Source organism: Oryzias latipes, chromosome 6, assembly GCF_002234675.1.
Source record: "Oryzias latipes chromosome 6, ASM223467v1".
Lineage (NCBI taxonomy): Eukaryota > Metazoa > Chordata > Actinopteri > Beloniformes > Adrianichthyidae > Oryzias > Oryzias latipes.
In genome coordinates, this window is record NC_019864.2 from 17,982,717 (window position 1) to 17,997,147 (window position 14,431).

Sequence of the window (14,431 nt, forward strand, 5' to 3'; positions counted from 1 at the left end):
GAACATCAAGGGGATGCAACCACTCGCTTTGTTTGCAGCGTTTCATGGAGGTCATGCCAAGCTAATCAATTTCAACGTGGATAAATGTGTCGCTGGCTTTCGCTTGATGAAATGATCAATAAATTGACGTGGGCATCAAGTGTCTTTCGGCACATTGATCCTGTTTTTGCACATAAGCATATTGTGGAAACAAACTTGTAAAATTGTCAGCTTCAACCTTAAACGCTATAGATATAAGTAGGTCCTTCATAGTATTTGTTTCTTTCTTAAATGGTGTCCATTTATACAGCATAGCTATTCAGCACATAACTTTAAAATTACTTTTATGGTTATCTTGTTTTAAAGGCAGACTTGCCCATTAATTTCTCTGATTTCCAAAAAGAACCTGCAGATATATGTAAAGTTCAAATAAGAATTTGAAAAACTGTCTCTTTACATTTAAGATTATTCACAGTTTTTATAAATGTATTACTCTTTTCATACATAAGGAAAACTGATTTTTAAAATATAGAAGTTTTGTATTTAGTGTTTATTGATTTTTTTATGACAATCACTGTCAACTAAAAAATAATGAGGACATTACTGAAAATATTAAATTAATTTCCATCAGTCTGAATTAATACCATTCAATGTAAAACAGTTAAAAAATAACTTCCTTTTTTAATAGTGCACAGAGTGGTAGAAACACCTTTGCATCCCAGTGAATCAGCTGAGCTACAACAGCTTTATTCACCTATTTAAACTGTGTTTTTTAGTTAACCATGTACTTTGTTTTTAGTCATTTTTGTAATAAACTGAAAAGTGCATTCACAAATTGTCTAGAAAAAAAAGGAAGAAAAAAAACTGAACTTTTTTAGTGGCCTTTGTAAGTTGGTCAAAGTATTTCACTCCTGTGTTACTAAAATAATCAAATATTATCTACGAAATCCTCTGTGATCAAAAGCAACAATTACTTCATAAAAACAGTACATGAAGCCTTTTGAATATTTATGAACCCATTTTTTTCTACTTTAAAGTAAAACATTCCAAAAACTTTGCTTTTGCACATTTAAATGAATACAGAAAAAGTAAAAGTACATGTGTCGAAAGCCTTCAGCCTTCATTTGTCTCTTAAAAACACCCAAGAAAGTTTTTATTTTACAGTTGTAAAACTAATTTTTAAGTTCATGTGCACACAAAGAACTCTGTTTTGAACAACAACCTGCGCAAACTATTGTGCTGTGCATCATCCAACCTTTAGAATCACAGGATTCAGGAAAAATAAACAGAAGAAATGACCTCAGACTCATTTTGGGAGTTGCACTATTGTAGTCAATGTGTTTCCTAGAGATGCAGACCGACTTTTATAGTAAACAAGAAGAGACATTTCAAATGGAGCTGAATGTTTCAACAGGCCTGACCTACATAAGGCAGCTAAGGCTGAAACAGTACTTTACCTGTGTTTGACAGCAGCCACAAAGCCATAAAAACCAGACCCCAGAAATCTGCAAGTGGGCGTGTTTTTGATTTCTGCCAAAGCACATTCGTTAATAAGTTTATGGTTTTAACTGGATTAGGCTTTACACTTAAAATAGACTTCTTTAAAGATTGTATTTCATACATTTTTTGGATTTATTTGAAGACCCGTTTCTACTGAAAGTATGAATCCACAGACAATGCATGCACTGCACATTTAGGTCCTTTTTCAGAATATCAACAAGATATCTTCAACACCTGTATCCGATTTTGTTTCTGACTAAATGCAGAGAAATGGAACATAATAGCTGCCGTGTTGTTCAATGCAAAAAAATTAGTAAACACGATAGGAAAAGGAGGATCAGATTGTATCTTTGTATCCGTCGATAACTAGAAATGAGGTTGTGTCAGATCAGCATGACAGCGGCAAAAAGTGGATCCGAAAACCAGAGGAAAAACACGTTGGTGATCCGTTTCTTGCTAAAGGGTGTGACAATGGGAAAATGGACCAGAAAAGAAGTAGGCCATTACAGCCAGAACAGCACAGGCTCCTCACCGAAAGTGGATCAGCTTACAGAAGTTGCTGAAAGCTGAAAAAACAATGTAATAAGAGAAAAGTTACACGCGTCCAGGTGCTTTCCCTCCATCCCTCATAGTGATTAATGACAAAAGTTGGACGTTTTGTGCCAGGTTGACGCCTGTCAGGGAGGGGATTTTGGAAGAAATAAAGAACAGGGGTTTCAGCTGAGATGATTCCCTTTGTCATTTTTTACTTCCATTGCAAGCGTCATCTTGTCCTTCTCATTTTCTGGTCTCATTTTTAATGAACTTTTCTGTCTGTCTCAGAGCCGCAGTTGCTCTCCTGTCACGCACTTTGGAGTTAACAGTCATAGCAGTGCTGGCAGCAGACCCAGTAGCTCCACCACTTCAAGTCTCATCAGCGAGCTGCTTCTTCTGGCTCCACATCTGCTATGGAAATTTGGGAAATTGAATGAAATGGAATATCACTTCATATATGCTCCCCTCAGAGACAGTGCCGATCTCTTGTGAAGGCCATTAAAAACATGTGATAATTGATATTTTGCTAATTTGCCTGTTTGTTTTTGGAAAAAAACATTGTTTTAAGAATTAAGTTTGATTAGTGAATCTCAAAATATTTAACACAGTACATAAGTCTGCTTGATGAAGTAAATTCCCCTGAAACTCAAGTTCAAAAAGTCCCTTATCTTTGTTAAATTCTTTAATAAGATTTTAATTAGGCAATTAAACATCTTTGCACATGGTCGCAATGATTGCCGTTTGGTTCACTCTGAGATGAATAATTATTCTTAGCTGTGTCTGGGGATTAAATGGGTCAAGCCGTAAAAACATGTTTCCTTCTGTAGACATAATCGCTTCAGCAGATGGGATTATCACATCAACTGGAAATTGAATTGTGTTGCACCAACTATGCAGATTTTGATTAAACTAGTTGAAGTCCTTCGCAGATTGTTTTACCTCTTATTTTTTGCCAATAAATATGGAAAAAATGGGCTGCACGGTGGCATGTGGTGGTTAGAACTCTAACCCCAGAGTGAGAAAGCAGTGGTTCAAATCCCGGTGAGATCCTTTTTATATGAGGTTTCTCCAGGCACTCCAGCTTCTCCCCACAGACCACAAACATGCTTCATAAGTTGATTAGTGATTCTAAATTGTCCCTTTGGTGTGTGTGTGTGTGTGTGTGGTTGTCTATCTTTGTGTGGTCCTGGGGTGGACTTTCCAAAGCAGCGGTCCCCAACTTTTTTGTCAGACAAAGTTTTTCATGGGCCAGCCTTTATGAGTAAGTTGAGTTTAAGTAGGTGGTCGATGTTCTTTTTTTTTTTAAGCTTACAGTTTCCTCTAACCTGTGAGGGTAAAGTTTATCTTCAACTTTATTCGTACACAATCATGTAGAAAATAAAAAAATTTAATCTGGATTTTCCCTTAACACAAAACTGTCAAAGTGGAAGCTACAAATTCAGACGCCAACATCAGCCTCGTCTAACTTTTAGGGTGCAATAAATAAAAAATAAGAAAACCTTAAAAAAGGTATTTTTTATTTATATTATAAATAAAAAAACATTTGAGCAATTTTATTAGCAGCAGCCTCGTAACATTAGAAAGCTGGTTGCTGAATATAATGCATTGCTATTATGCCACAAATCGACTCGCCATAAACCAATTCCTCCTGGATTGTGTCTGTTAAATGCAACTTTCTTTTATTTTAAAGTCCAAGGCCCTTCTTCTGTTTCCTCACTGGATCTTTTCTGCGAAAAGAAAATTTCCAAATATGTTTGTTTTTTTGCCAACTTTGTTAGCTTTCAGGGTTCCAATTTAGCAGTCAGCTCAGCTGCTTTGAGAAAGTAGTGACTGTATTTTTGTCACGTGACTGAGCGACTTAACATGTATCTAGAATGAATTGGATATAGTGATGAAAATCCAGTCGTATTCCAAAATAAAACTTCCTTCAGAATCAGATTTTCTTTTTTTTTATGGAAAAATGTAGGTTGTGTTTGTATTTTCTGAGGCCCCATACCAACTGTCCCAGGGCAAGGACCAGTATCGGTCCACTGCCTGGAGGTTGAGACTCACAGGTCTAGAGCGTACCCTACCTTTACCCTGACAAAGCCACTGCAAAAACCGAATCAGAAGAAAGTAAAAAAGAAATGATCTTTTTCGTCTTCCAAGAAAAATACTCTTACCAAGAAGGTGTTTCTATGGCAAAATAGCCTCAGTTTAGAGAAAACATGTCTAGGTGACTAGAAATCTCTTCTTACAATAAGAATTCTTGATGAGACAAATTTTCTTACACAACACTATTTAAAGATAATCTGGCAATGGGGTCGTATTTTAAATTTATTTTATTGGGTGGATCTGGAAGAATTTTTCAGATTAAATCAGTTTTCAAACTCTGACACCAGAATCCAGAAAGTGTTAACACAAACAGGTTTCAACTGGGACTTTTATCTTCAGTTTTAACAAAGTAGTTCCCTCTGAGAGAGACTACAAGGTCTTTAAGGGGGAAGATTCTGTTCAAAAGGTCAACAGTCAGCTGCCCTGTAAAATCGTGCAGGCACACACCTCCCTTCTCAGTCCCATCCGCTCCGTCACATCTGACGTGAGGTCGTTGACGTGTCATGGCAGGGAGGCGTTCACCTCAGCTTAAAGGCCTCATGTGGAAACATGTGACCTGGCTTAAGTCAGGGGCGTGACACCAGTGACCCACATGTGTTCAAGTACAGGTGGTTTCTTGAGATGACAGGCAAACGAAGGGGGCGCATTTATCATTCAGCAGTTCGGATTGTGCGTGGAGACTGGAGTCTACCCTAAGCTAATGGCTGTGCCACCTGTTTCTGCAGTGCTGCTATTTATGTGACTCTTTGGCAGCAGGCCAGCTTTGTCAGACAGTGATATAAATATAAAGATATAATAACTGTATTCCAGGAGCTTTTTATCAGGAAATGACAAGGCGTTGGGTACCAGGAAAGCCCCTGTTTAGTAAACTAAAAAAGTTATTTCCTCTTTTCTTAAACACTGTCATTCATTGTTTCTCGCAATGCCAGAAAAACTAAATTGACATGTTTTTATTTCATACTTTATTTCATCTTTTATTTTAATTTCTACTTTTGATCTATTTTGTTTCACAAATAAAAAGAAGTTGTATTTTCAAAAGACTTTATTTCATTTGTATACATTTGAATGAATCCGTCCCTCATATTTTACAACTGACACCAAATTGCTGCCAAAAAAAAAGTTTTTTTGTGTGTTTTTTTCCGTTTCATCTCCTCCCAGCTTGTTTACTCTCCTATATATAAAATCGGTGATGTTGATTCTCCTTAAATATTTGGATCTGCTGCGTTAAAACATGTACAATAAACTGTTTAATCTGTGAATAGAGGTGTGCAAATTGACCAAGTATCAACATGCGTTTAACCCTTTAACTACCCAGCCAAGACAAATTCATTTGAAAACAATCCTTTCTGCTGCTTACTGTCTTGAAAGAGTAATGCACACAACCCATGCTTTTATTATGTTTTCCAATATTTTGAGTATAGTTACTGTAACCAGAACGGGGATAAATCTGGCATTTTCATATGATGGGTAAACGTGGAGTTGAGTCAGGAAAGACATCCAGCAAAAACAAAGTCAAATCAAGCGTTGGCCGACTAATAAGAAGACACTCATTATTATTGATGGGTGGCATAAGCTATACTGTGAATAAGGCAAAGACGGGATTTTTAAAAGGCTTCAATTAGCTTCAAACAGTCTTGTTCATTCAAATGCAATAAGTTTAATTCACTAGCTGTTTTGTTTCTTTAGTGATCTGATTTGATATCAAATACTGTATAACCTGACAGCAATACAGAATCAACAAAACCTGTCTTGAATGAGAAAGGATTGTGCCATACAATGCAACCGATCAGTAAGGCTTTAGTTGAGTTGGATCAGTTCATGTGCTGCTGGAGGGTCTGTGTGAAGACATAAGAGGGGAAGTTAAGAGGAGCTCCTGGACACTGAGACTGATCGTCCAGAGCGGGAGAACACTATCACATCTGTGTAGCAAGTGAAAGGGATGATTCAGGTTATGCATCATGCAGGAGAGAGCGGTGAGGTGCGGGGCTGCATATAGATTTCCAGCGTGTCAGAGGCTCCCTTGTTCTCCTGCTCTCTAAATCGTTTCGGAAACTTCTCCCAGATTAATTTGGGTCTCTTTCATTAAGTGTTACGCGAACCCAAAACGATTGTCTTCTCAGCTGTCTTGTGGTCAACAAGTGTTTTATGCTGGATTGTTCCACACAAAGGATGCAAATGACGCCTGTGTTCAGCCTGCTGTTGCATTACATGCTTCACACTCACTGCTGTGTCAGAACATTTTTTTTACTGGTAAATTAGCTCACATTTAAATTCTTAAACTCTCAGACTTATTTATTTTAATTATTACTCTTAGAACTGAGCACCTATAAAAACGTAAAAAATTCAGATCTTGGACGAGTAAACTTCATTTTTCTTCTTTACGATGAATAAGTGTTATTCATCAGCTGTGTTTTTAATTTGATCTATTTAACCCGATAAAACTAACCACGGGGAATAATTCATTTTTTAGAATCAAGATGCTTTTTGAAACCTTTTATGAAATCCATAAAAATTTTGTTTGCAATGTTATATTTTATTGGATTATTATTTAGTTTCAGATTTGGTAACTTTTCCCTCCCAATAATGTTAGTTATACACGAGATATATTCACAAAACATTTATAAATTCTTTCGATGAACAAAAAAAAAAGTTGCAAATATGATTTTTATGATGAAATATTGATAGTATCAATTATTGAATGGGTGATCGTGAGTCCCCCCTCCCCCCAACAGTGTTAGTTTAAAATACAAAGAGTATTAAAAAAAGTGTTAAAAAAAAGAAGGCAGAAAGTGTCTCATGTTTTATCACACATTTTTAGCATGCTATATTTGTATTGCAAATAATTAATTATCAACAAATTTTGCATTATTTGAGTACAGCAAGTAGTCGTTTTAATAAACAAATATCAATAGATGAGTTATTCTCATCATAAAGTTTTGATAATTAACAAAACCTTGTCGCGCAAAAAGTTTTTTTAAGTTTTAATGGAGGCAGCCATTTTTAAATGCAGAAAAGCAGAAAAATCCCTTCTGCTGCCCCTAGTGGAATGATGATGAACTACAAGGCAAAAAACATGGATCAAGTTACAAACAATGGGTTTTTAAAGAAAGTTTTGATCATGCCACTGAGACAGTGGTTTCAGAAGAAATGTGTGTACAAATAAGGTACAAATGGTTTTACAGGGTTAAGTCTGTGTGAGCACTTTTGCAGTTCAGCCACACATGTGGAGGACATCTGTGTTTGTAATGAGCACCCGGCTGCTCCATTGACAGACTCAGGATCCCTTTGAAAAGAAACCAGGAATAGCTTCAGTTGTTGCTATCGATCGCTACGCCTCACATGAAATTGAATCTCCTCATGGTTGCATTCGAGGACCTCGTTGAGGTGGATGAAATCTGAGTCTTTGGAGTTTTAAGCGGGGTGATCAGACCAAGTTTCCCTTTTACACCTCATTACATTCAGCCAGCCATCTTATTTGAATTACTTTATTAATGGAATAATAAATGTTGTTGTTCTACTGTGATACATTTTTCTGAATGATTTAAATAGCGGCTACATCTGATTTTACATTAGAAATAAAAACGATACACTTTGAATACTTTAAGCAAGTGGCTGTAATCGTATTTCCTGGATACTTTTGTCTTCATAAACAACTTGTCACCACCTTGAACTTGCTGAGGTTAAGCTCTTTATGTCCTTTAGGGTTACATTCAGAGGGTGAGGGTTCATTATGTGTACACGCTATTTCTTTCAACGCAACAAAGAAAAGCTGTGGGGCAGAAACACCTGTAATTCCTGTTACATGAGCTGTTATCTGGGTGTTCCACCTTTTCATTTTTAACAAAGATTCATGAGAAGTCTCCGCTTTCTTTCATTCTAGTGATTATAGCTTCATGAGTCCAAAGTTATTATTTGTGGCGGCTGCTGCGAAGTGAACCTGTCTGGAGTACTGCAGGCATGCTACCACGCCCAGATCCAAAGATAATTCTTGAAGCTCTGTTTCTCAGTGTAACAGCTTTGTTAATTCATCTAAGAAGCTAATTCATATGTTCAGTCGCCTGTAACCTTTAACGACCATAGCAGATGATTTTTGCGTCCTTGAATATGAATGTTTTTTTTTAAAAACAGGATGTATCACACAGGTTTGGTCAACATTCTGTGGCTCATCATAGCATAAAAAAAAAAAAACTTAAGTAAAATTTGATCACTGACTCAAAAATTGTAAGAATAAATAACAAAATAGTGTAAAGTCTATATTACTAAACACTTAATGTTAAATGTAAAGTAGAATATTTAATAAAGGTTAAAGTTGGAATTCTTCAAATGAATGTTTTTTAACCTTGATTTTGCTTAAACGTTTAATTTTTCTGCAAATTATAACCCCGAATAATCTTTTTCAACCATTTTTTAGTTGAACACATTTCATATTTTTGTGGTATTACAGCTAATTTTAATGTTTTTCATTCTTTACAGGACTCAGCTGAAACCTGTCTTCGTTGCATGTTCATGGAGGCTGATTGGAGGAGGCTCTGTCTTGCTCTGAGGCCACACATTGTCATCTCAAAGCAGAATCTTTGTGTGCAACTTTGAAGGAGTGCCCCAACTTCACAAACGTACACAACAATTCCATCCAAGGCGCCTGGAGCTGACGAGAGAGACATTGAAGGAATATAAACTCGGGCTATAGAAAAGAAGGAAAAAAAAAAACTTCATGAATTCTTCTAAATCCTGAAAGGAAAATACTGCAAGTTGACTGGTGGTCCTGAGGAGGCATTCGGTGATGAGTATGGCTTGGCTCTGTCTCCCAGTCTACACTGCTCTCCTTGTTGGTTGCTTTCAAACAGCTGTCACAGAGAATGATGTCACTCCACGGCTCAGCTTCCCCTACAGTAAGTCCTACAACTTCTCCACAACACGGTATCTGTGTCATTTATTACTACATCATAAAATACTTGAAAAACTTTCAGCCAAATTAAGTGAAATGTTGAATTGTCACATTGTTGACACTAACTGAACTCATCTATAAACCACAGGGGAGCACAGCTTCACACTCACCAGGTTATTTTTTACCCCTTTCGTGTTTGAGCTGTTAAGGTGCCCGGAGCAGCAGTTGAGGTTTTGTCAGATCCTTTCACATGAATTGCAGCGCGTGTCTAAACATTACAGTCAAACACAGCCTCTTTTGTTTATTTATTTATTTATTGTAGTTCAAAGCTCACCAAAGGTAATAATTTAGACTAATGCATAACCTGAAGAAAATTCTTCTACTTGATAATTTAAAATGTTGCCTTTCTGTCGTTGGTGTTCTAAAACTTTAACACCTTTTATAATGTGCTCTTTATTAGAAATAGACACATTCAGACAGAGGAAATGGTGTTTGTTGACATCACAAAGATTTAAATTCCATGTAAACCCACAGTGAATAGAAGCCAGGTTGATCTCCGACAGGTCAGGCTTTATTGCAAAAAGTTCAGACCTATTGTGTTGTGACTCACAGAATACATTTTTTTGAAAGCGCAGAGATTTATTGCTCTTTTTGTCCACGTCTGGGCTTGCAAAATTGCTTTGAGCTTAGAAAATAAAGCTGTCGTGTTTCAATGACAGAGTACAGTAATTTGCAGTTACAGTAGCCCATAGCGATGATTCATAAATATTAGCATAACCACACGTACCGAGAAGTGACTTCTTTATCACTGACAGGTTGCGTTTAAACATTACCTGCATTTTTGTGGAAGTAAACACAGAGAGGAATCATGGGATTGAGGGACTGAAAGGCTCAGAGACTCACCATCAGAAATCTCTGAAAGATTGTTTTGGTAAATCTTGTTTAGTCACCTTTTATAGCCATTGACTCCAAAGTTTGGAGTTATTTTTGAGCCATCTGCGCACTCAAGGCACTGTACCATGAGGCCTGTCTGAACTCGTAACATCCCCCATATTGGACCTCTTACCTAAACAGATAATCTCTCTACTTGCAGCCTGAGTAAAGCCCACAGCTTTTCCCCTGCTGCCGTTTTCCACAACAGCACACATCATCAGTCACTCGCTGAAAAGATGCTTCACACTTACCTGCTCAAGCACGAACCCCCATGTCACAGTTCTGTGTAAAACAATTAATCCAGTGTGCATGGGCCTTCTGAGCAGCACTTAGGAGTCACTTCTCCTTGATAAAGAACGGCTATTTCACATAAACCACATCATTATTTTACATGAAAATATTAGGAAAAGACAGTAAAAATGATCACAATGTAAGCAACAAAAAAGGTGGAAAATACAGTATCTATCCTTGGTAATTGTAGAGCCACCTGTCGCAGTTTGTTTAATTATGTCATTTCTTTTGATGTTATCTCGCTGATAAAGTCTGTCCTTTTCATGGGGAACAGGAAGTAACCACAGATGTCGTCGGAATGTTCCATGAAACTTGGAAGTGATCATTTTATTGGCTTTCACAGGCGCACTAAACACCAGGGTTCTCGATGTGGGCATGTTGTTCTAAAGTTTCGGAGAGTGTTATGTCGTAAAGATCAAGCTAACGCTGCTGATGAAGGTCAGCATTGCCTGCTGATAAATGTGCTACGGCTGTTGTTACGCCTCTTCTGTGACAGTAATATGTTGCAGCTTGTGTGTACAGTGTGCGGGGCAGGATCCAGAGCTGCAGGCCACTGGGACATGAACTTTGTACAGCAGGAAGTGTCTGGCCTCATCAAGGTTTTGGGTGCCCTCTGTTTTGTCCATTTGCCATTTAGCTTGACAAAAAGCATTCTCAAACCTTTAGAATTGGGCCTTCCTGATCTTCATCCACTGCGATCTCGCACACCTGCTTCCCTTCCTTTGTCCCCCGCCTTCTTCCTCTGCTTTAACGAAGAGTAATCCGCCATGAATAATGAAACAGGATTTGTACCTGTTTTGTTGTGAGTACTTGTTGGAATTATTTTATGTCCCCATCAGTGAAGATCACAGGTTAAGGCTGCACACTTTGATCTGTTCCAGACGTTAATAAAACTCTTTTGAACAGTTTTAGATTTTGGAACACGTCTTACTCTGAAAGTGTTCATGTGGCTTATTCTCCCCTGCTGGTCTGCTGGCACCTCTGTTGCACATTAGGTGACTGTCATCTGTTAATTTGGTTTAGGGGACCTGCCCATGGCCACACGGGGAGTGAGGCGTTTTTAATTATTTAGTGGATGTCATGTTTAGACTTGCTGACTTAGCAACTCTGAAATGAGTGGTGACAACTTATGCAAGAGCCTTTCATTGCCGTAGAAATTGTGTAACACGTGAATGCAACAGAAAACTGATGAGTGTGAGTGTTGTGAAGATGAGTTATTCCTAATATTGATTACCGTAGTAGACTGATAATGTAAAAAATGAATGACATTTGTATTTCAAAATTGATTGACATTACAATTGACAATTGATTAACAATATCATTCAAATATACTAAAATTGATTTATATTACTTTTAATTACCATCTATTTTAGGTGATATATAGAAGAACTTTTAAGTTTGCTGATATTTTTGTTCATGCTCAGGATTTGCAAACATCAACATGGATTAAGTTCTCCTTAACTGCATTAGTCCTGTTTTGTTTTCATTCATTGAGATGATAATGAAAGATGTTTTCATTTTTGCTGCCAAATGCATTATCAGTCCATCGGTTTTTGACAATACTGGTGGAGAGAGCTCCAAAGACTTTGGGGAAAGCTGACAAAAATGAAAATGATTGAATGAATCAACTGAGACATGGCTTTAGTTGCTACATAACGTAATTTAAATGTGACTTTACGAATGCAAAACACAAAGACAAGTCAAAAAGTTAAACAGCAAACAGATAAAACTTTTGTTTTAATCACAAAACAAACTAACAGAAAGCAGTTGTGGTGATTCATACATATTCCTTCAACTCAATTTAGTCATATTCGAGAGGACAATGTATCCAAGTGAAATATAGGACAATAAAACTAATCTATAAGATAAAACTGATTTAAAAAATAGATTGGATAACTTTGGATTGTTTCGGCTCTACAAAGTTCTTTCTGAGTTCCTCATTTACAATTTAGCACTTCCATCCCGTATGTTTGCTGACAGACTGTGTGTTGGTGAGGCTGTCTTATCCCATTGTCTTTTAAATGTTGTGGTGATCGCAAACTCAAACCTGCTGTCCGCATGGAGGAATTCCGAAGCAGAGGTTAGGGCACTTTAAATCAATTCAAAGACAGCAGAAGTAAGAGAAAAACTTTTTAGTTAAATATTTTCTGTAGTAAAACAACATTTGTTTAAGACCAAAACCATTTTGCATTAAAATCATTTGTAAATATATAGAGTTTCATCCCTAAAAGTTGCTTATACCCTTAAAAGCCACAACATCTAATTATCACGAAACAAAAAAGGAAAAAGTTGCTATCTTAAGAACATTAATTTTCAGGGTGTTGGGCACAATCTGGGAGTGTAATTACACAGCCTGGAGTCAGGCTGCTCAGGTCAGAGGACCGTGGTGTCGTTAGAAACATGTCAGGACCTCGTGTACAGTTTCTTTCTTCTTCGCTCTACAGCAATGTTCACATCAGAGGACGGGGGTCATGGTGAGTTCCTGATGAACCAGCAGCTGGTTAACATTATTGTGGTTAGTCCAGGGTCAGCTTTTGTTGTTCCTGAGTGGGAGACTGCCCTATCAACATTTTTCCAAGGAAAAACAAATCCCTGAATGATATAAGAGAAATGTGCAGAAGCAGACTAATTGGCCTTCCTCTTTACTACTGTTTCTGTTTCACAATAAAAATGCAAAATGTTTTGTGAATGCTCATCTCTTCTACACTCTTGAAGTACCTTGGATGACTTTGTGAAGCTGTAAGTCTGCATGATGTGATGGAGACCATCTTCTGCCATTCAGCCCCACATTGCATTATTGCAAACAGCAGGATTACAGCTCTTCCAGCCAATCCTCAAGTGAATTGACCCTCTTGGAGTGCCATCTTAATGCACTCCAGATGCTTCAGTCTTTGTCCTTCAGCTTCCCATGTCTGCTCTACCACACAATTACCCATTCAACAGCAGCTCTTAATCGCTAGTTTAAAATTACTTGGGATAATTTTGTTAGAGCTTCTCCACGGACTGTTTTTCTCTAGTTATTACCACACAATGCAACACTGATGCAGTGGGACTTGCCTCCTGATGCAGCAGCCGTTGGTTGCTCTGCTTTCAGCAGGGCAATGATCCCCATTTACCAGGTTGGATTCAAGTATTTGTTTGGAACAAAAAAAGTATTTGTTGTTCTGAGGGTGAAGTAGAGGTAAACTTGAGATCATGTTGTGTCTTTGTGAGTATTTCCTAAACAAAAGTGATGTACCTCATCCACTTTTGGATAGTGCCTTTTGTTTCTGTTCATTCAACCATGTATAAAATGTGAGTTTTGTTCCTGTGCAACAATTACAGTCCAGCTTCGCCCTTCCACGAGAGATGTAGGTCATGTTTACCGTCAGAAGACTGAAAAAGAGGCACGATAACCCTTAAAGATGATCCGTCATAAATGTGTGGCTTGCTGACAGTACGCATATTGATGTTACAACTGCTTGGATCCATATGACCAGCACATTTACTAGTCTACATAGCAAAGTTTAGTAAGTTTTCTGTCTTTGAGGAAGTAAAAAAAAAAAAAAAAAAAAAAAACTATCCAGGTTTAAGCACACTGCTTTCAGGTGCAGGTTTAATATTAAGCAGGGGCAGATCCAGCAGTAAGGAGGCTTTATTGCAGGCTTTTTACACTCATATACAGTGTGCTTTTGTTTCGGATAATGTTCTGCCGAGAGTAAACAAGAACAAGTGCTTTAAATGAGGTATGCAATCTCTTGATCTGCTGAGCGTACAGCTGTAAGAGTTGATAAAGGCAGCCCCCTCAGAAGGGAGGGTACTGGCTGAATTGGCCTTTTATATTTGCAGCCCTACAAACATAAAAGCCCTCAGATCTCTGTCAGCAGAGGACAGATTAATCTTGTTTCCTCCCAGTGACGATATTTCATTTAAAAGCATTTTTTCCTTTATAAAACTAGAATTTATTCATATTCAATGTGATGAATTTGTTCTCTAAATAAATTAGAACTAATGTCTGAGAAAGTAGTTTGGTCCATTTGGCAGCACTATTTACCAAAATGACTTTTAATTACATAATGACAGCAATAATGGCGTATTGCTCACAGCTGCCAGGGGTCAAACAATGACCTGTGCCGCTCATGCACTTGTAGAAAGGGTCACGGATGAACTCTTTGAAGCCCACCAGACTGCACGCTCAAGGATCAGAGATCTGTTATCAGAGACATGATGAGGTGC

The 14,431-nt window shown here is 37.6% G+C and overlaps 1 protein-coding gene across 3 annotated transcripts in view; it reads left to right on the plus strand.

The window, feature by feature from the left end:
• Positions 1–14,431, plus strand: part of LOC101159436 (semaphorin-4B) — a 54,000-nt gene that overhangs the window by 27,168 nt on the left and 12,401 nt on the right. For all 3 annotated transcript variants that reach the window (XM_020704066.2, XM_011476130.3, XM_011476131.3), the window contains exon 2: positions 8,581–8,996. In XM_020704066.2, coding sequence (XP_020559725.1) covers positions 8,888–8,996 — 109 coding nt within the window. In that variant the 5' untranslated portion in view covers positions 8,581–8,887. The remainder of the gene's footprint in view (positions 1–8,580; positions 8,997–14,431) is intronic.